We start from the raw sequence: 19,940 nt of genomic DNA, 5'->3' as shown, positions 1-19,940 counted from the left end.
AAAACCTTAAATCTGAATTCTAAGCTCTTATCAGACTTAAACCATGAAGAAAAAGGAATGTTTTTAGGGGCTGTGCATCATCTGGAGACAGGTTCTTTCACTGGAAAAGAAATCTGAAAGTCCTCCCTATCAAACTCTGATACTTTTGAGAAGAAAGAAGAAAGAAGAAGAAGAAGCATAATGCCGCTACTCTGATACTTTTGGTTGCTGTGAATTATCAGTGAAGTCTACTCGTTTGTTAAGTACTGTGCATGTGTCCATGAACGAAGGCATGGCTGAAGGCCCCTGTCCTGTTTTGAAGCTTTAAAGAACATCTGTCACTCTCGGAGCCACAATGGGCATGGCATCCGAGGTGCACAGTGAGAAAGTATGGGGATCATCCATCATGTGAGAATGCCATTTCACTTAGTTTTTCTCAGATGCCAAGAGACGTGTCGTCCCCTTTAATTTCTCTGTCTTTAAAATGATAAGCCCCACAGGATATGCGTGTTGGAATCTTGACTAAAGATCGTAGAACAGCACTCCTAACTCTAAATTGTCATTATTAGCAATGTTAATGAAGTTTTATTTAAAATTATTCTCGGGGCAAGGACCAGTGTGCTCGATTGTTTGGTTGTTAATAGTCCAATCATCTTCCTTCACAATGATTGAGGACCTGCCAAAAGGAATATTTCTAGGGTTCATTAATGGACAATTTAATGGACGCATATGGTGGCCTCCCTCCCTCCCTCTTCCACCTTAAACCCTAGTCGTAACCCTAGCCATAAGTAACCCCAATCGGTGGTGATGGACCAGTGCAGCAAGCCGCTGCAAGCACAAAGTTGTTCCCATTATTCTTGGCATCGAGCCCTATAATTCTGTCTGCCCGAGCTTCAGAAAGTGTCCCCCTCCTTAATCATGGCCGTCCACTGCGAGGTCAATGGCCTAGGAAAGTGCTAGCTCCTCTTCTTCTTTTCTTTTGAAGAAAGAGACGTGGGCGGTGAAAAGAGGGGGCAGGGCGTTACTGGTGCCTGTGCATGACACCATGGCCACGAAAAGCAGAGATGAGCCATGTGACTTTCACTGCCCCTTGCTCGCCTTTGCACTTCACTTGCCTTCTGCTAAATGTTGGATCGGATTCAGTTCATTAATTATATTCGACTGTTCCAGTGCTACAGAATCCACTCTGCCTCAGTAATTTGTTTGGATTCCTTCCTTCAACATTTGATCTAACATATATAATCCTCCTCTTTTTACCTCAGTAATTTGTTGTTGTTGTTGTTTTTTTTTTACTTGAATGATTAATTAAGCTGCGCATGCATGCCGCTGCTCGTGCAGTTGTGCGTCTACGCACATTCCTCTGCGGATGGAGTGATTCGGGACCATCCTGAAGCTGTTACGTGTTTGGAAGGGCATCTCACTCCGGAGTCAAATAAAATATCAGTAAAACAAAAAACAAACAAAAATTGGAAAAAAAAAAATAATAATGTAATTAGTACTCACCAATCAATTCAAAATCTAACCGAATAAAAAATTTGAAACAAGGTCGAGGGATATTTTTGTAACGCAATATTTTATTATTTTTTATTTGTTCTCTACGTATCTAAAGATTAGTTGGGCTGCAGAAGGCCCGGATTTCACTGGTGACCAGCTTCGGCTCAGCCTTCGGCGCCGAGTTTACTGGGCCAAGCCATAAATGGCCGTGTTTGCACAATCCGATCATAGGATCGGACGATTTGGATTTTGGACACCAAATCGATTTTGAATAATGTAAAATCATTTTTACAGCGGAATCACAGTTAGGGGTGTAAATAAATTAAGCCGCTCGCGAGATATTCAAAACTCGATTCAATAAAAGTTCATTTGAGCTCGTTTAATGAGGCTCGTTAAAATAAATAAATCAAGCTCAAGCTTCGCAGTATTCGGCTCGTTGGCTCGTGAACACGTTCGTTAAGCTCATTAAGTAACTTTTAAATAAAAATAATAATAGTTTTGATATTGAATTTACAGATTTTACACTCTATTTATGAAAAATATAGATAAATATATTAAATTTATTTATTAGAATAAAATTATAAATTTTAATAATATTATTATAATTTTCTCTAAATATATAATTTAATTTTTAATGAATATTTAAATTTATGATTTATATTTATTAAGTTTGTTTAGACTCGATAAAAGCTCGAATAAGCTCGTGAGCCATGAATATATTCGTTAAATAAAACTCGAGCTCGGTTCTATTATAAACGAGTCAAGCTCAAATATTCAAGAGTTCGATTCGACTCGACTTGATTACACCCCTAATCACAATAGAAAAGATGGGAGATCAGAGTAAGATACGTAAAAGTTTTGATAGACTATAATATTCTGATTCAAATATGAGATCTATAATATATTAAATTAAAGTTTATTTTAAAATCTGTAGCTGATTATTGGATAAAATTTAGAATCATTTAATTTCAAATAAAAAAATATCATTTAAAATATCTTCAAAGGTCCAAAAAGTTTTTAGTCTTTATTTTAATTATCTTTGGACTATTTTATAATTTTAATTATTTTCGTCCAAGAATAGAATTTTGAGATTATTTAAATATTATTTAGTTATTTTTAAGTTAATTTTTTATTAATAATATTTTATCATTTTTTTCTAAAATGATAACTTTTTTTATATTTATTATCCGATATTCTATGAAATTAATAAATTATTAGAAGATTATTTTTGACGTTGTTAGCATTTAAATTAAGCCATCTTATAAATCAAGAGAATAATATTGATGTTTAATATGATTATTATTATTGTGTTAATATAAGTTGTATGCTCTTCAAGTTTTATAATATAACAATATAAATAATATTAGGTATTATTATACAAAATTATTAATTTGATTAAATAATCTTTTTAGATATATTTTTTTATTTTTTTAAACTATTTTTAATAAGATTGTAAGATTATCTAATCTCTACCGCATCAAATCCATTCTATACAAAATTATGATTCTATACAAGTTATCTCTTAAAATCTAGAATTCGAATTTTGATATAATCGAGATAAATACATTCTTGGTATCATAATTCTACAAGCTAATATCAAGCTATCTCGAGTATTTACATTTATTAAGATAAAAAAAATTTAAAAGTATTCATTTTAAAAAATCGAATTTCTCAAACTATTTTGAGTGTTGGTTACGCAACTTACGCTGGTTGATGGGAAATTTCGGTAGAATCGAATCGGAGGGGTCGTAATCAAAATTAATTAATTGGTTTGAGAAATTAAATATTTAGATGAAAAATAATAATAATAATAATTTAGAAGAAGAAACAATGAACTGTTTGTCGCTATCAACAGTAGCCTAAATTTAACGCAGGTCCGTTCCGTCTCCCCTCCTTCTTTTCCTCTTCTGGCGCTGGCGTCCTATTCTTCGAACCCTTCTGTCGCTCCGGTGGTTTCCAATCGCTTCCGTCGTCAGGATTCCGAAATCTCTTTCTTTGGTTAGCCATAATCTATCCAGTTCCTGCGCCTGGAGATCGGAGAAGAGGCGGCGTCGCGCATGATGCCGAAGCTCTATGTGGAGGCGGTTCCGCCGGCGGATCTGAACAAGAACACGGAGTGGTTTATGTACCCTGGTGTCTGGACGACCTACATCCTCATTCTTTTCTTCTCCTGGCTTCTCGTACTCTCCCTCTTCAGCTGCGCCCCTGGAACGGCCTGGACGTTTGTCAATCTCGCCCACTTTGCTGTATACTCTCTCTCTCTTTCTCTCATGATTATTTCGATTTCTATCAAGGTTCGGGTAGAATTAACAATTGATTGTCTTTGAGGCCGTCTTATTGGTAATTTTTTTTTAGTGATGTGTGATGATTTTGGTTTTGAATCTTGACGGGGAATATTTGGAGCCTTACCATTAGGGGAAGCCATGGGATATTTCGTGGCTATTTTGCTCTAGCTGTAAACTTTCTGATTGCTTTTCCATGCGATCTGCAAATCATAATTTTTTTTGAACAGTGGTCAAGCTTCCATTAGTTTCCTTGTGTGCGTTTAAAGTGATTGTGTTATTTGATTACATGACTACCACAAAGAGACATTTGATTATGATCACAGTCCGATTGGCACACAGCTGCCAACATGTCTAAACACATCGTAGAGGTCTTTGGCAGACGGACGTGTCAACCCAAGTTAGCATAGGTCTGACGAGACTTTTTTCTGATACAACTACCTTCATGCATGAACAACCAAGACATGCTGATTTGTACAATGGCTTGGCCATTACTTACAGCAAGAGGGGGAAACTACTTGCCCAAGGGATAAAAGAGGGAAGTGAGGCAACAGTAAGGCAATGAACAATATGTCTGAACACCATTTCATCTTCCCCAAGTACTTATTCTCTTCAGCAGGTCACTGGCTTGAGCACTAAAGGTGATAGCTTGGGTTCCAACACTAATTATCATTTCCAACACTGTATATACATTATTGTTTTTGAGTATTTGTTATAATTTCGACTTTGGCTTTGAATTCAATTTAATAAGTTTATTGTATGGTGCTTGGGCATATCTAGGTCCTCATATGAGATATTCATCTTTGTTTGACTGATTACTAATTTATGAAGTTAAGAATGAGCTTTGAGTAGTTGATGAACTTTATTTAGTTAAATATCATATGAAATTTTACTATTTCATCTTTGTTCAAGGGATTACTGACCAGGATTTAGATAAGCTGTTTACATGTATCTGCACTCCAAAAGCTTTAGATAAATGTTTACACGGATTAGCACTCCATAAGTTAAAGATATATAGAAGTGGGATATTATTACACTCTCTCTTGGGTTCACTTTGATTCTCTCCAATTCAGGAACAGAATAGTACTACTTTCTATTTGCAATTTCCTTGGTCTTCTGTTTCAATTCACCATCAGAATATTAGTTTCTGTTGCAATTTTTTCTTCTGTTTCAATTGACTATCTGGTCGGCCATTTCCTTCTCGATCCATCTTTATTTATTTATTTACTCTGTGTTTTTGTTTCCCTTGTTTCTTTGTCCAGATAACTTATCACTTTTTCCACTGGAAGAAAGGAACACCCTTTTCAGAGGACCAGGGCATATACAACAGTTTGACTTGGTGGGAACAAATGGATAATGGAAAACAGCTTACACGTAATAGAAAGTTCTTGGCTGTCGTTCCTGTGGTTCTGTAAGTGTCTCTATCAATATTGCTTTCAGGAATGAGTTTCTATAATGAATGAATCACAAAGGTGCTGTAGTGGTGAATGATGTTAGACAGTCATTAATTCTGATTCACAATTTCCAAATTCATAGGTATCTCATCCTCAGTGTTTGCAAAAGAATGCATTCATATCTTGCTAATATAAACCACATCCTTGTCTCATCAAATTCCAAGTGATAAATGCAAATGAAAATGAACTTTGCCACTTGACTGTTAATTCCCGTTACAAACAAAACCAGTCATATAAAAATTCTTGAAATAACAGGTTTCTTAACAATTGTTCGGTGCCATGTTGAAACATAAGCTTCATAAAAAAGACATTAGTTTTGATTGGTTCAGCAACTAAAATTTCCAATTTTTTGCATCATGTGGGCTAACTCTTTTCGGTTAGACAATGCCTCATGCATCTTTATCTGCTTGCTAGTTAATTTCTCTAGTGGTTTGGCAATTCTTCAGGTACTTAATAGCTTCCCACACAACTGATTATCGGCATCCGATGCTTTTCCTCAACACGGTTGCAGTGATTGTACTAGTCATTGCCAAATTGCCTAACATGCACAAAGTTCGTATCTTTGGGATCAATGCCGGCCGCTGAGAAGCAGTTCTTTGTGAGAATGGTGGTGTGATATATTTAGTAAGTCATTCGTATTGCGGCCCAGTCGCAGTCTATGTTAGAAAGAAATCCATGTACAGAATATATAGAAACAAATGGTATGCTGATATGATGTTTCTGATACACGAGTGAGGGCCTGTAAAGAAGAGAAGCGGAAAGAAATTAAACAGTAGATGGTGTTGTCACATTCAAGAGACTCTTAGTGTAAGCAGATGTAGATTAAAATCCAAAAACTTAATATTGTACCTGCGTTAATGAGAAAACAAACCTTGGCTCCTGCTGCTATGGATCATTTACATGTCCCTCGATTCCTCCCATGCGATGCATCTTGTCCAGGTGAGTATTTCATCTCCACAGCAACCAAGCGGAGAGTGGAATACTCACTTGAGCAAGAGGCTTTGCCATGGGAGGTTGGTCTCCCTCTCTGTGCTGATGCACCATTGCTCAATAGTCTGCTCCCATCTTATAGAGCTAGCGAGCCAACTCTTACTTGCATATTCTTTGTTTTCGGTGCTAGTTTGATAGGTTGTTGGTTGGCTTCTCCCGGAAGATTGGTAAGTGAGATGGCTATCAGGTAAGTATCTGACAAAGGATGGACATAGTCACGACTCGAGACCAGCAGTTAGAAATCAACCGGCATTACGTTGGATATGTGCAGCATGTGTGAAGGTGAACTCACCTCTCTTTCGGCTTGTCTAAATGTAAGGAAAGAGGCTCGATTGGATTCCGTTTTCAGTAATAGCATCTGTAACAACGTTAATGCCTGAGGCATTAACGTCAGCGTGGTGTCTTTTTTTTAATACTGTAGAGACATTAACTACGACTTTTTTTTAATACTGTAGAGACATTAACTACGACTTTTTTTTAATACTGTAGAGACATTAACGCCGACACGTCGTCTTCTTTAAATACTGTAGCATTAACACGTTGAAACCTATGAACGTGTTAATGCTGTAAATGGCAAAAAATAAAAAATAAAAAACAAACATTAACACAGCACCGCAGATGCTCTAATATGTGTAACATTTGTCTCCGCTTCCACTTGTTTCAGAGCAGACACCATCGCCATTGAAGTTTCAACATCAGCATCATATCAAATCTGGAGTCCCTCTTACCTGTAAAGCTATAATGTGTGTCATGTTTCGTAGTCCTTCGTGTCCTTTTGCTCATTTAGTCGATTTACATAGACTTTTTGTAGTGCTGTCATTGGACGGCTGAAGGCTGCATTTTGAATTTGGATGGCCTCCACGCAAAGGACGGTTCTGTCGCATTGTTGCAAGAGATCTACATTCCACAATAATTCAATTCCGGGCAAAAAAACATACGCACTTTATAATACAGATATCTAAAATTCTGACGTATTCAATCACACGGAATTTGTTTCATTGCTACTAAGATAAATCAGTGTTCGTCATCTTGTATCCAACAGCCAGTGTCCTTAGATATGTCATTCCACCAGAGAAAAATCACTATTGGAATGTGTTGTAGTTGAAATTAAACTTTAAATGTCTGATTAATCATTGAAATAACTTACTGTCGTACTGTAGCCCTGAGGGCAGCTCCTCTTATCATTATTTTCATGTTTGTTGGTTGGAAAATTTCTTAAATTATTCCTGAAAGTTAGAAAATTTATTTTATTTTAATAAAAAAAAACTCTTCACTTTATCAGTAATTTATGTACAATTACTCAACTCAACTATCTCTATTACACCGTTCTTTTATATATATATATAGAGAGAGAGAGAAAGACGTATTGTAAAAGCTACGAATCATAATTACTACACATGTTATAGTCATTATAATTTTATAACTACTATAATATAAATATTAAGTAAATAAGTTAAATACATAATATAGTAATTATAAAATGATAGATGTTACAACGTGACTATTTTTGAACATGTTAAATATGCATTGTGAGTAGTTACAGTTTTATATATGCTACAACGTCTCCTATCGATTTAAAATTTAGACGGTAGATAAATATCTTACTATTTTATTAAAAATCTCCCCCCTTTATTATCTAATTTTGGTGAAGCCTAAAATAAATTTACGTTAATATCTTTTTTTCTATTCACACTAAAAATAATTTCAAGGTTTATTAGTAATTCCACAAGCGAAACAATCAGTGATCTAGAGTTCGAAACTCAGCTGTGACATATTATTATGAATTTTTTTCATCATTAATTTTTCTAATTGTTTTATATAAAAAATATAGTTCTCTTTAGTCTCACCTCTTAGAATTGACAATATTTTAGACTGATAATATTAAAAATTATACTTTACTAAGATAAGTATAATATTAAATTAAAATTTTTTTTTTCATAAGGAAGCCGTAAGGACACTTGAAAAGTTAAACGAAAATCCAAACAATTCGAATTTTCAAAGACCCAAATAATTTAGATTTTCAAAAGTCAAGTACTTTACCCTAATGATTCTATTTTAGTATTTTAATTTCAATGTATTATATTACACACGCGATGCGTGTGCAAGATCACTAGTATAAATAATATATTAAATGATAGTTGAATAATTGTACCTGAGCTATTGGTATGGTAAAATATCTTTTAATTAAAAATAAAATAAAATGGATGCTCTTCTAATTATTTAAAAAAACGGAGTGCTATTTTACTTTTACCCTTAAATTTTTTGATAAACATTTAGTAAATGTTAAATGAGTAATAGCAAAATTTATAACTGATAAATCTTAATGGTCATCAACCAGAATATAATGTATTTTATTATTTCATACAATCTTAATTAATATATATCAGTCAAAAAAAAAAATATAAAAAATTTCATTTTGACTAACCAAATTTTGATTATTTAATATTGTCCAAACTCTTTATCCCACGCCAAAGGCAAGGCAAGGTAAAAAGTCGGTGACAATAAAAGGGTGGTCGCTACTTTTTAGTGCAAAGTTGTCTACACGATTGGTGTTGTTCTTCAATGCTTTTGTCAAAAGGTGCATCACCTCGTTAATTTTCTAGGGCTAGTTGTTGACAGCATTTACAGTAGTATGATAATTAATATCTACTCTCGGAAGTTTAATTACCTTATTTAATTTTCTTTATGACTAATTTTATCAAATACAAATTGAGTTTTATCTTTCTATCGAACACTAATATTTTTTATATGTTTCAATGCCGTGATTGTTCCTTCGGTTTGAGCCAAACATGGGCAAAATAGTCCTTTGATTACAAGTTCGAAGTTTAATAACCAACATCGCAGGGGTGCTTTCGTCATTTCAGTTATTTTTTATATTACCAAATTACCACCACCCTCTCGCTCACCGCCCTCTTTATCCTGAGTCCTGACACCCACCTTCTCCGTTTGCCTCCGGTACGACCTCGATCGATCGGGAGCGCTGAGCGCTGCTCCAACTGTTTGCTTCATCGCTACCTCTACGGGGTTTCCTTTTTTGAGATTTGGGTCTTCTTCCCTGGTTCTGGGACGTCGGATTGGGTGGGATTAAGACTGGGGTTTAGGGATTTTAGTGCCGCCTATGGGCGCGGGTGCATCCGTCGTTATGAATCCGGAGGGGGAGCTCGAGACAGGCCTGGGGGACCTCCCGGAGAGCTGCGTGGCGGCGGTGCTGCTCCACCTCCACCCGCCGGAGATCTGCGGCGCTGCGCGGCTGAGCCGGACGTTCCGAGCCGCCGCGTCGGCGGACTTTGTGTGGGAAGCGAAGCTCCCGGAGAACTATGCGTATCTTTTGGAGATGGCTCGCGGTGATAATTCCAGCTGCAAAAAGGATCGCCTTTGCTTGAAGGAGGTGTATTCTCGGCTGTGCCGGCCGAATCCCATTGACGGGGGCAACAAGGTGAGATTTCCCACTAGTAGGTTTGTGTTTTGAGTCAAAATGAACGCTTTTTTTTTGGTTTAATTGGTAAAATTATGGAAATTAGTAATATAGTGAGATTATTTCCTTTTTATGAAATTTAGATATTCTGGCTGGAGAAGAACCAGGGTGGGATTTGCATGTCGATTTCGTCAAAAGGGCTACTGATTACAGGGATTGATGATCGGAGGTACTGGAATTACGTCCCCACTAATGAGTCCAGGTATCTCATCTGAACAATAGTAAAACAGAGTGGTTTATCTGTCATCTTTAAATTTATACATCACATATATACTCATTCTCTATGTATATGGTAATTTAGTTTTCTGTTTCTCTTCTTGCTTAGGATGCAATTTATCTGCCACATGATTTTTTGTAGTCAATCTTCATCCTAAAATAAGGATCAAACATAGATCAAACACTAACAAGGGATTGCTATTATTCTGTGATCACAAGTTTCAGAAACATAGATCAAACACTGCTTTTATTTAAGGGATTGATTTTACCTAAGACGAACAAAATGAAACAGAAACTAAAAAGGCAACTAGGAAAATGGTGAAGTGCCATGTTCTCTTCAAATATCTCTGAAAATTTCTTTATTAACACAATCTGTGAACAAATACTTGATGAAAATTAAGTTACTAACAGCTTTCTGAACCTATCTTAATCTTCTGTGTTTCAATCTATCTGGTTTATGCATAGTAAGCCATATGCTTCTATCTTTTGATTAGTATTTAATAAAAACAATTTTAAAAGTAAAGAAAGAGGGAAAAGAAAGAAGTTAATAGGACAACTCTTTATTTATTAGCATTGTAAACTTTTCCCCCTCATATGCAATAATGCAAGATCCCTCTGGATTAAGTGGAGAATTGAACACAATTCCGTCGACATTAATTTGAGATGAAATGTTGTATTATAGCAAACTACAGCAGCTTGTGGAAGCAATTCATTTAATTAACTGAAGTTTTTTCTCTTCAGTTCCTTTTACTTTTTCAAAGTCTATCCTTCTTTACAGTAGATCTGAGAGATACTCTCGATGGCATGTGGATTTAAAGTAGTTTTCTCAATTATTTCTATAACAGGTAAGTTAACCTATACCAGTTAAGTAGACTGAAGTGAAACGATCTTTTTGTGTACATAATTTTTTTTTTTCTTATACAAGCATGGACTAATCTGCATGAAATATTATTGATAGATAAATAAAATTGATTATGAAGTGTTCTTGAAACTTGAAAGAGTCGCTCTTCATGGAAAAGACAAAACTCATCTGGATGTTTACCTTGCAGATTCCATGAAGTAGCTTATCTTCAACAAACTTGGTGGTTTGAGGTTGACGGTGAAGTTGATTTCCACTTCCCTGCGGGCAGTTACAGCCTATATTTCAGGCTCCATCTTGGCCGACCTGCTAGGAGATTTGGCTGCCGAATCTGCAGCTTCGAGCATGTTCACGGATGGGACATAAAACCGGTGCAGTTTCAGCTGTCGACTTCTGATGGTCAGAATGCTACTTCTCATTGTTATTTAGACGAACCCGGGAGATGGATTCTGTGCCATGCAGGAGATTTTGTTACTGAAAACTCCAACGTAGCAACCAAGCTCAAATTTTCAATGACACAAATAGATTGCACGCACACAAAAGGCGGAATCTGTGTCGATTCTGTCTTGATCTATCCCAAAGGTTTTGTGCAGGGTAAGATCTTTAACTCATGACAGCATGGAGTCATTGCAATACACACAGTGAACGACAGGAAACTAGCACCCTTCCCCCTAGGCCGCGAGCAATGTAGATATGGGATCTGTATCATTTTGAATCACAAGACAGAGTTGTGAGGTTTTGATGAAGTTAAAAGGATTGTTATTAACTTAGATCATTAGGGAGAACAATGGGAAGGTTCAGCTCAGTGACAACAGAACAGGAAGTGCAATTTTTTTACTGTAATCCAGTTCTGAAAATTCTGTTTCAAGCTTACTAAATTTACGAGATAATGTGTGCCATTTGTCAATTCATTTTTATTAGAATAGTTAAAAAAGTGTCAATTTTTTTTAAAAAAAAAATTATCATCTCATCTTTTTTGTTTGATTTTTTTTTTTGTAATATCGGTGTGGTATTATAAATTATAAACTTGCTGATATATAAACTTGCAAATCAAAATGAACAAAAAGCACTCCCCCAAAAAAACGTAGGAATTAAGGATACAAAAAATCAGGACATTAACGGCGAGTCAGCGACGCATCTTGATAAAATGTCGTGAAAATTTAAAATTTTAATATTTTTCAAATGAGAAGAGCCCTACAAATTTGATGAATCTGTTGCTTATGGAGTATTAGTGTTTTAAGCCAAATAATGAGTTTGCTATAATTTTATTGAGCTTTTACGACTACAAATTCGCCGCTATCAATTTATGCTATCTAATTTAGATTTAAGGGCATAAATGCATTATGGAAAACTTCATGAGTACATTATTTTTGAGTTGGAGTGAATTGAAGTTTTTTTAAGTCAGTAATTTAGGACGAAATTGATTGATGGACTAATAAATTTTTTTTAAGAATATACTAAGTGATTTTGGTTATTTTAAAACTTGGATTCGTGAAATAGATAATAGTTTTTTTATACTGGAGATTTTATAAGTCAATTAATTTTGGGATGTACAATCTGGTCCCATATTTCACACATTAAGTAAATTCAGAAAGTGAAGTTGCTCTTGATGTGGAATCCAATATCACTAATTGTTCGAACGCCGCATGTATTTGCTACGTGAGTTTCTAACCTAATTGCTGGGGAGAAACATCCTATCTCTTACCATCAAATCATACTGGAGTTATGAACTGGATAATAGTTATAGCAAAATATGATTATGTTCACCTTATATGCTCCTCACAATCCGTCCTCAAGTTATGTAAAGGGAGATAAATTACAAGGTCAATTTATAGCCGATCACCAAGTTGGTTAGGGGGTTGGAGGGGATTTTTCCCTGAGGGTATGCACCCATCGAAAATTAATCTCTTATTTCATTATAATAAATCTGTCACCCTTTATAGTTTTGCAACTTGCTCATATAGTTATGTAAATTACTATATCTTTATTAATCATTAAAAGGGTTAAGTGTAATGGTATATGACATGACGAATAAAGTAGGGCCCCCGAGGTTAGGGCGAAGTCAAGAAGGTTAGTCAATGTGGTGATCAAAGTCAAGGAGGGGTCGGCCACCCGAGTTAGAACAACTGTAAAGCTTGACCAAACACTTCAGCTAGATCAGAATCCGAGTCCTCTTGGTCTGACCAAACCTCTTATCCGATCGGATCCCAAGTCCTCTTGGCTCGATTGAAACTTGAGTCCTCTTGGTTTGAGCAAACCTTTTGTCCGATCGGTCTCCTAGTTCTCCCGGCTAGATTGGAGCCTGAATTCATCTAGTCTGATCGGATATTCTATACATACAGCCCGACCGAATGTCGAGCCCTCAAAGTACCTAACCTTCGGCAACCGATCAAACCCGTTTAGGAGCGATGCCCGATCGAACAATAGATAGGACTCAGCCAGCCTAGCGTCATAGTATTACAATTAGTAGCTTCTTGGCCCAACAACCCGATATTCCTTTTTAGAGCTTTGCATAACCGTTGTTAGAAAATCAAGGAAATACTCCCTATGTGGTTCGTATAGTGGAAGCTTCCACCCTACAAACACAGAGATGGTGGATCCAATTTAGGAAAGACCGTGAAGTATCAGAATGGTCGGTTCTATTTTAGTAATGCATCGATATTCGTGTAAAAGAGAAAATAACACTATATAAGGAGTTTCAGTCTACAGGCACAAGCATGCTTCACTATTAGAGGTCGCGTGAATGTTGATCGGCCTTAGAGGCCCCAATAGCAAGACAACTGGGCCTTGGCCCCCACACAAATCTAGCCTAAGCATCCCCTGCAAGAAGAAAACTATATCAATGCAGCTTGGTGAGACATAGGCATGATAGCAAGCGTCTTGACTGATGGAGATTAGAACTGAGCCAGAAAGTCACACGCATGTCGATTGGAGATTCATGCCCTCGACTATATCTAAGAACAAGCACAAGGGTCAGAGATAGGTTTTGGCCCCAAGGATTTGAAGGGGGTGGAAGTACCCCATGATATTGCCTTGATCATCAAAGGTATAATAGCCAATTATAATATATATCGGACATTTGTTGATACAAGAAGTTCTGTTAATATCATCTTTAAGAAGACACTCAAACAACTATAGATCAAGAGGAGTGAACTCCAACCCATGATGAATCCCTTGTTTGGATTCACTAGCAATGAAGTGCAGCCAATCGGATAGATCAGATTGACTATCTCTCTTAGGGAGGAGCCCCTGATCAGGACTTTGTTGGAGAAATCTATATGACCCTAGGTTTGATATTTGGAAAAAGGTTTAACTTAGGTTTATTGTTGTATTTGATATACATTGTGAGTATGCAGGATGCAGGTACAATAAGAAAAGTCCAAGTGTTATCTTAGCAAAGGCAAAGTCCAAGTGAAGTCTTGGTGATGTAAGTTCAAGCTTGAGTCTTGGCGGTGTAAGTCTAAGTATAACTTGGCAAGGATAAAGACCGAGGCTGAAGGAAGATCTTGAAGGCAAGGTGTGAAGAATAGGGAAGCATCTTAGAGATGTAAGGCTAATAGAAGAGGCTAGAAGGCAAGGTCATGGGAAGACCCAACAATAAGGATAAGGCCGATGGAAGCTCTTGAAGGTAAGGCGTGAAGGATGGAGATGTTGGGACCTTGATGTCCGCTAGAGGAGGGGTGAATAGCGTCTCACCCAAATCGATCGTTTTTTCCTACACTTGTTAGTTACGTAGCGAAAATACAAACAAACAAGTAGAAAGCTAATCTAAATACAAGACAAGAAATGCAAACCAAGCTACATTATCATTTAACGCGGTTCAGAGATTAGGGCTCCTACTCCACGACTGTATGTAAGGTGGATGATCCTGATCCGTCGGTGGATGACTCCCCGATAAATTTCGGCTAGCTCACGTAGCTCCTTGTGGGTGGAGAAACCTCACCACAACTCTCACAAGAACACTTAAGACGCTAGGGCACAGGTAGACTACTAATAGGGGTTAATCACCTCTATTTCGTCAACCTCAACCAAGCTCCCAAGTCTTGGTTATATAGGTCACGGGTTGGAAAATCCCGCCTACCAGTCGATTGTCAAAACCATCAGTCTACTGCCCTTTGTGGAAATTCGACCGTTACAGCCCAACGGCTCGATATTAGCCCTCTGTTCGCTCCCAGTCGACTGTACCAGTCAACTGCACCAGTCGACTGCTACAGTAAACCCTTTTTCCTCGCTGCCTTGTCCACGGTCCCTCGGATGCTCCATCCTTCACTGGACTCGAAGCCATCAACCTAAGTCACATGTGTATCCTGCAGTCCTACACAACTCAAGTACACATATCAAATACAAGGGTGAATCTAACTTAAACCCTTTGCCCAAACACCAAAACACATAGTCGCATGGACCATTGGGATTGCTCCAACAAAATCAAGAAGCACTCGCAGTGGGCGATCCATGAGCCCAACATTTTTAAGTTAATTATTTATTAAGAAAAATTCATTTGTTAATTCGTTGTTGGAACTTGATCCTTATATGTTTGAAAAATTGAGAAGGCATCTTACCGCTACACCATTGCCCCGAGGGCTTAAATTTACTTTATATTACAACAAATGGTGATAACCCTCACCTCAGGGGGCCTTCGAGGACTATCTCATGCGATCTGGAAGGGAGATAAATCACGAAAACTCAAAAATTTTCATCTAGCACAATGACCCTTGCATGGGGTCAAGTGACCCGCTATGCATTTAACACACGTTGGAAATGAATCTCATGATCTATTCAGTAACATCACATATAAGTATCAACTGTGTCAACCCATGAGAACCTCAAATTTACATTATATTAAAGTAAAAAGTGATAACCCTCACCCGAGACTCCCTTCAGACTACCTCATGTGTTCTAGAAAAGAGGTAAATTATAGTGTATTTCATCCAATATAATGTTTATGTGATTTGAATTTGTAACCGTAAGATGATGATAGTAATTTTAAGTTTGTGTCCATATTTTTTTTAATGTATAAATTAAAAAAGACAATGTTAAATGATCAAAATCTGATCAGTAAAAATATACTTTGTACATTATTATTAAAAATATTTTAATAATATCTCCTTTATATATTAATTATATGTATTACAATTCAATTCTGTTAGCCCTATTCTAACTATATAGATTTATCGAATTAAAAATATATATACATAAATAAATTAAGATTCATTGAGCGGTGGCTGTCAGCATGGGGTTGTGGATTTGTCGGGGTGATGATATGGATGCATCTTTCATCAATAATGTATTCACGCACTCAATTAAATTCAGACTTTGGGGCTGGTGGACAAAATCCTTGTGGTTTTTACGTCGTCACAGGTTCATGTCAGTCCTCTACTGATTCCCACTTCGTAATTGAATGGAGGAGATAGGAATATTATATTATATTACGTTCCTATGAAAACAAAAGCGAACGACCACGACTTGTGCAATGCTCCACTCATCAAAAACATCGCGTGCAAAAATTGAAGTCTTGAACGCTAATTTTGTTATAGTCCAAATACAGGTGTAATTACTTGGGCACGATGATCTGTGGTTAAGCTGGCCGAGACATTTGCGTCGTGCTCGATTTGACTCGCATCCACATAAATGGGTTGTGACAAGCCTGATATAAAAAAATAAAAAATAAAATAAAAAAGACACTCGTTTTTTTTAAAAAAAAAATTTGAATCGTCCTCTCGTTTATTTATCATCAAATGAAGATTCCTTAATTTTCAAAAATTATCTATATGTTTAATTGTAACAACTATAAATTCTTAATTGTTATATAATTATAACAATTATGATTTTATAACTAATACAATATACACATTTTAATTCTGATCAATATTTTAATAATTATAATGCATAACAGTTACAATAGGAAGAATTCAATTTTATCTTTGATTATATTTTAGTAGCCAATAAGTAATTATATAACTATCACAATTTGAACATTTTATATCTAGTTAACATTAATCAATACTAATTAATTTAACATTGATTAATATTATATTATAGTAATTATAAATAATATTTTATTTTTAATCAATACCAATTAATATTAGGGTAGCTATGATCTCATAGCAATTATAAGTGTACAATTATAACGGTTATAAAATCGTAATTATTATAATTATATAATTATTATAGCTCAAAATTACTGCAATAAATGGCAAAAGTAAAAGTAAGGATAGTTCAAACTATTGATTCGAAAAGTACATGGTACTGTCCGAGAGTCGAGGTGATGACAGTTGGGGACGTGGCACTCTTGTTGACTACTGATGAACTCTTGGTTGGCGGGACCTGCAACCACAAAGCATCAGTGTCGGGCCAGGGAGGGGTTCCCTGGCGATGACCCTCCGACGCTCAAGTCAGACACCGGTGATATAGAAGAAACGGGGAAGCAAAATGGCAGCGTATAGTAACTGTAGCTACAGTAGAGATTATGCATCCCTCCGACGAAGCTTATGGCTCCTTATATAGGACCTCGGGAGTGCGCGCGCACGCTTCTCGATGCGTGCACACTTCTCAAAACCTTCCCTGAAAGGACATGCCAGAAAAAGTACCTCTGACGTCATACCTCAATGGCCCACGCATATCCTGACAAGACAGTGGAAGCTTCCGTCGTACGATTCTCTGCCTGATCTCTGCCTAATCATGTCGTCGATCATGCTGTCTGTCGGCAGCATGGGTCTCAAGGAGGATATCAGTCGATCATGCTTTTGTCTGCTAGTGGACCGAGCGGATGATCGCTCGGCTACTTCCGTTGTCTGGGCCGAGCGGGGTGGCCGCTCGGCTACTTCCACTGTCTAGGCTTGTTGGGTCGTGTTTTCGCTTCGCTAGCTGTGATATGATCTTTGGCTAATCCGGATGTCTGCCTAGCACATACCTTTCGGTCGGCACCTGCTTTGGTGGTACTAGGTCTTTGAGTGTCTGAAGCTCGGTGCGAGACCGAGCTGTGATGACGTTGGACCGACCATTCCTTAGTCCGATCGGCTTATGGGGTCGCTCGGTCGGATGCTAGCCTGAGGGCGTTGACCACCTTAACTTTGACCTTCCATGTGGCGCTGACCTCCTGCTGGGTGGGGCCCTACCTTATCACCGGATCACGTGCCTCCCCCTCAAGTTTAGTTGAAGGAGGCTGCTAGTCCGACTGACTGGACAAGTAGTCTGGAGATCGGTTGGTCAATCGACCATGATGCTAGTTGGACCCCGACCGGTCCGTGCAGGACTGATCTTCTAGGCCGCTCGGCAATCCAATGGTTTGCACTTGGGAGGTTTCTCCTTCTGCGTCTTTGGATGGGCACGGACCACACGGTCAAATGCTGACGTCGCCCGAATATCCTCGAAATCCGTACAAATCCCCTCCATTAAGGCTAAGCACGCACCCACGCCTAATAATGGCGCCCATTAAGTGGTCATGTAGGAGTATGCCACGTGTCACAGCCGCAATCGTCGCACGTCCGAGGTGACAGTTACTGATGTGACATTTGACGATTTGAATTCGACGGCTGGATTTGTGCTTCGGTTCCTGTGACCTAGATCCGACGGCTCCGATCGGCCGAGCCGATCTTTATAAAGTCGTGACGCTGCCTCTATCTTCACTTAGCGTCTTCTTCCCCGATAGTTGTTGGCGGTTTCTAGTGCAACAAGTGCTCCAACGACCCTGTTCTTCTCGGCGGTGATCTTTCTACTCTTGTAAGCTCTTCCTTCTTGTCCCTCGATCCTTTTGTACTTCTTCTCGCTGCCCAACGGTTTCCCCCGTGTCCATTTTGTGTGCCCACCTTTTTCGTCGAATCTGTTTTCCGGCTTTCCGGCAATGGCCAGTTCTTCACAGTCGTCGGACCCCTCACTTGGGCTCTGGTACTCCACCATGGAGACCAGGTTCGATGAGTGTAACGCTGAAACCCTTAGGAACACCCTTGAAATCCCCTACGATCATGAGATTATTTTGGCTTCTTCTGCCGATCGGCTAAATTATCCGCCGATCGACACCTTCTGCTTGTTTCGAGACCAATTTGTGGCCGACCTGCAGTTTCCCATTCACCCCTTTATTATTGAAGTTTGTAATTACTTCCGCGTCCCTCTTTCACAGCTCATCCCTAACTCCTTTCGCCTTCTATACAGTGTTGTCGTGCTGTTCCGGCTGCACGACATCCCTTTGACCCCACAAGTCTTTCATTACTTGTACTACCCCAAGCAGTCCGAGCTGGGGACTTATCTCTTTCAGTCTCGGATCGGTCTAGTATTTTTTGATAAGATGCCCACTTCAAATAAACACTGGAAGGAGTACTTCTTCTTCTTGAGACTCCCCGAGCATCCCAGCTTCCGGACCCAATGGTAGGTCAGACTACCACCTCAACCGGACCTGAAGAAGTATAAGAGCCGGCCGGATTACCTTCATGCCGCGAACATGCTAGCCGGTCAGAAATATGATATACACATGCTGCTGCACGAGGGCGTCATGTATATCTTCGGGCTAAGTCTGATTCGCATGAGGCTCCCGAACGGCTTAGGTACGAGATTTCTTGGCATTCGTCCTTTGAGTCTAATTGATTTGTTTTCTCTCTCTTGCAGCCAAATCCATGATGCGAGCACGCGTGGCTGGCCTGATGAAGCTGAGGGATGCCGAGATTGAAGTGGCGGCTGCCAAGGAAATGGCGAGCCTCGGCCTAGCGCCGGTCGACTCCCATGAGGGCACGCAAGCCGAGAATGGGGAGACCCCTATCGCCATTCAGATGGCCAACGTTGAAGAAGTTGTTGCGCCGCCTCCAACTCTTGAAGCACAGCTCGCCATTCAGACCGAGGGGCATCAAGTCTTCTGATGAGGGATTGCCACTCATCAAGCGCAAGAGGCGCCGTACGGAAAACATCTCCCGATCTGCCACCTCGGTCGTGGATGCCACTGAGGACACTTCTTCTCCTGTGGTTGCCCCAATGGTCAAAGCCACTTCGTCCGATCGGACCCCATCTCTGGCCGATCTACCGGTGGAGCCTATTCCTGCGCAACCGATCGCGTCTCTAGCCCCGTCCGGAACCCTACGGAGGCCTTGGGTGTCCAGGATCATCCCTGCGCCAACTGATGCTCACTCCGGTCCGGTGGTCTCCTCCTCGTCAGACCCGAGCGACCGAAGATCTGTGATGGTGACCATCAACCTCCCGTCGGAGGA

The 19,940-nt window shown here is 38.7% G+C and overlaps 2 protein-coding genes across 2 annotated transcripts; both read left to right on the top strand.

Moving 5' to 3' along the window:
- The first annotated feature begins 3,353 nt into the window (after positions 1–3,353).
- LOC121992882 (ORM1-like protein 2) lies at positions 3,354–6,089 on the top strand. The gene is made up of 3 exons (XM_042547496.1): positions 3,354–3,719; positions 5,018–5,166; positions 5,656–6,089. The coding sequence occupies exons 1-3, from the start codon at positions 3,531–3,533 to the stop codon at positions 5,792–5,794; spliced, it is 477 nt and encodes a 158-aa protein (XP_042403430.1). The 5' UTR covers positions 3,354–3,530; the 3' UTR covers positions 5,795–6,089.
- Positions 6,090–9,108: 3,019 nt separating this feature from the next.
- Positions 9,109–11,634, top strand: LOC121992881 (F-box protein PP2-A13-like). Its single transcript, XM_042547495.1, has 3 exons — positions 9,109–9,635; positions 9,758–9,876; positions 10,940–11,634. Exons 1-3 carry the CDS (start codon positions 9,318–9,320, stop codon positions 11,361–11,363), a joined length of 861 nt encoding a protein of 286 aa, XP_042403429.1. The 5' UTR covers positions 9,109–9,317; the 3' UTR covers positions 11,364–11,634.
- Positions 11,635–19,940: the final 8,306 nt, after the last annotated feature.

This window comes from Zingiber officinale, chromosome 6B, assembly GCF_018446385.1.
Source record: "Zingiber officinale cultivar Zhangliang chromosome 6B, Zo_v1.1, whole genome shotgun sequence".
Lineage (NCBI taxonomy): Eukaryota > Viridiplantae > Streptophyta > Magnoliopsida > Zingiberales > Zingiberaceae > Zingiber > Zingiber officinale.
Note: the sequence above shows the minus strand (reverse complement) of the source record. Positions and strands in the feature narration are given on the sequence as shown.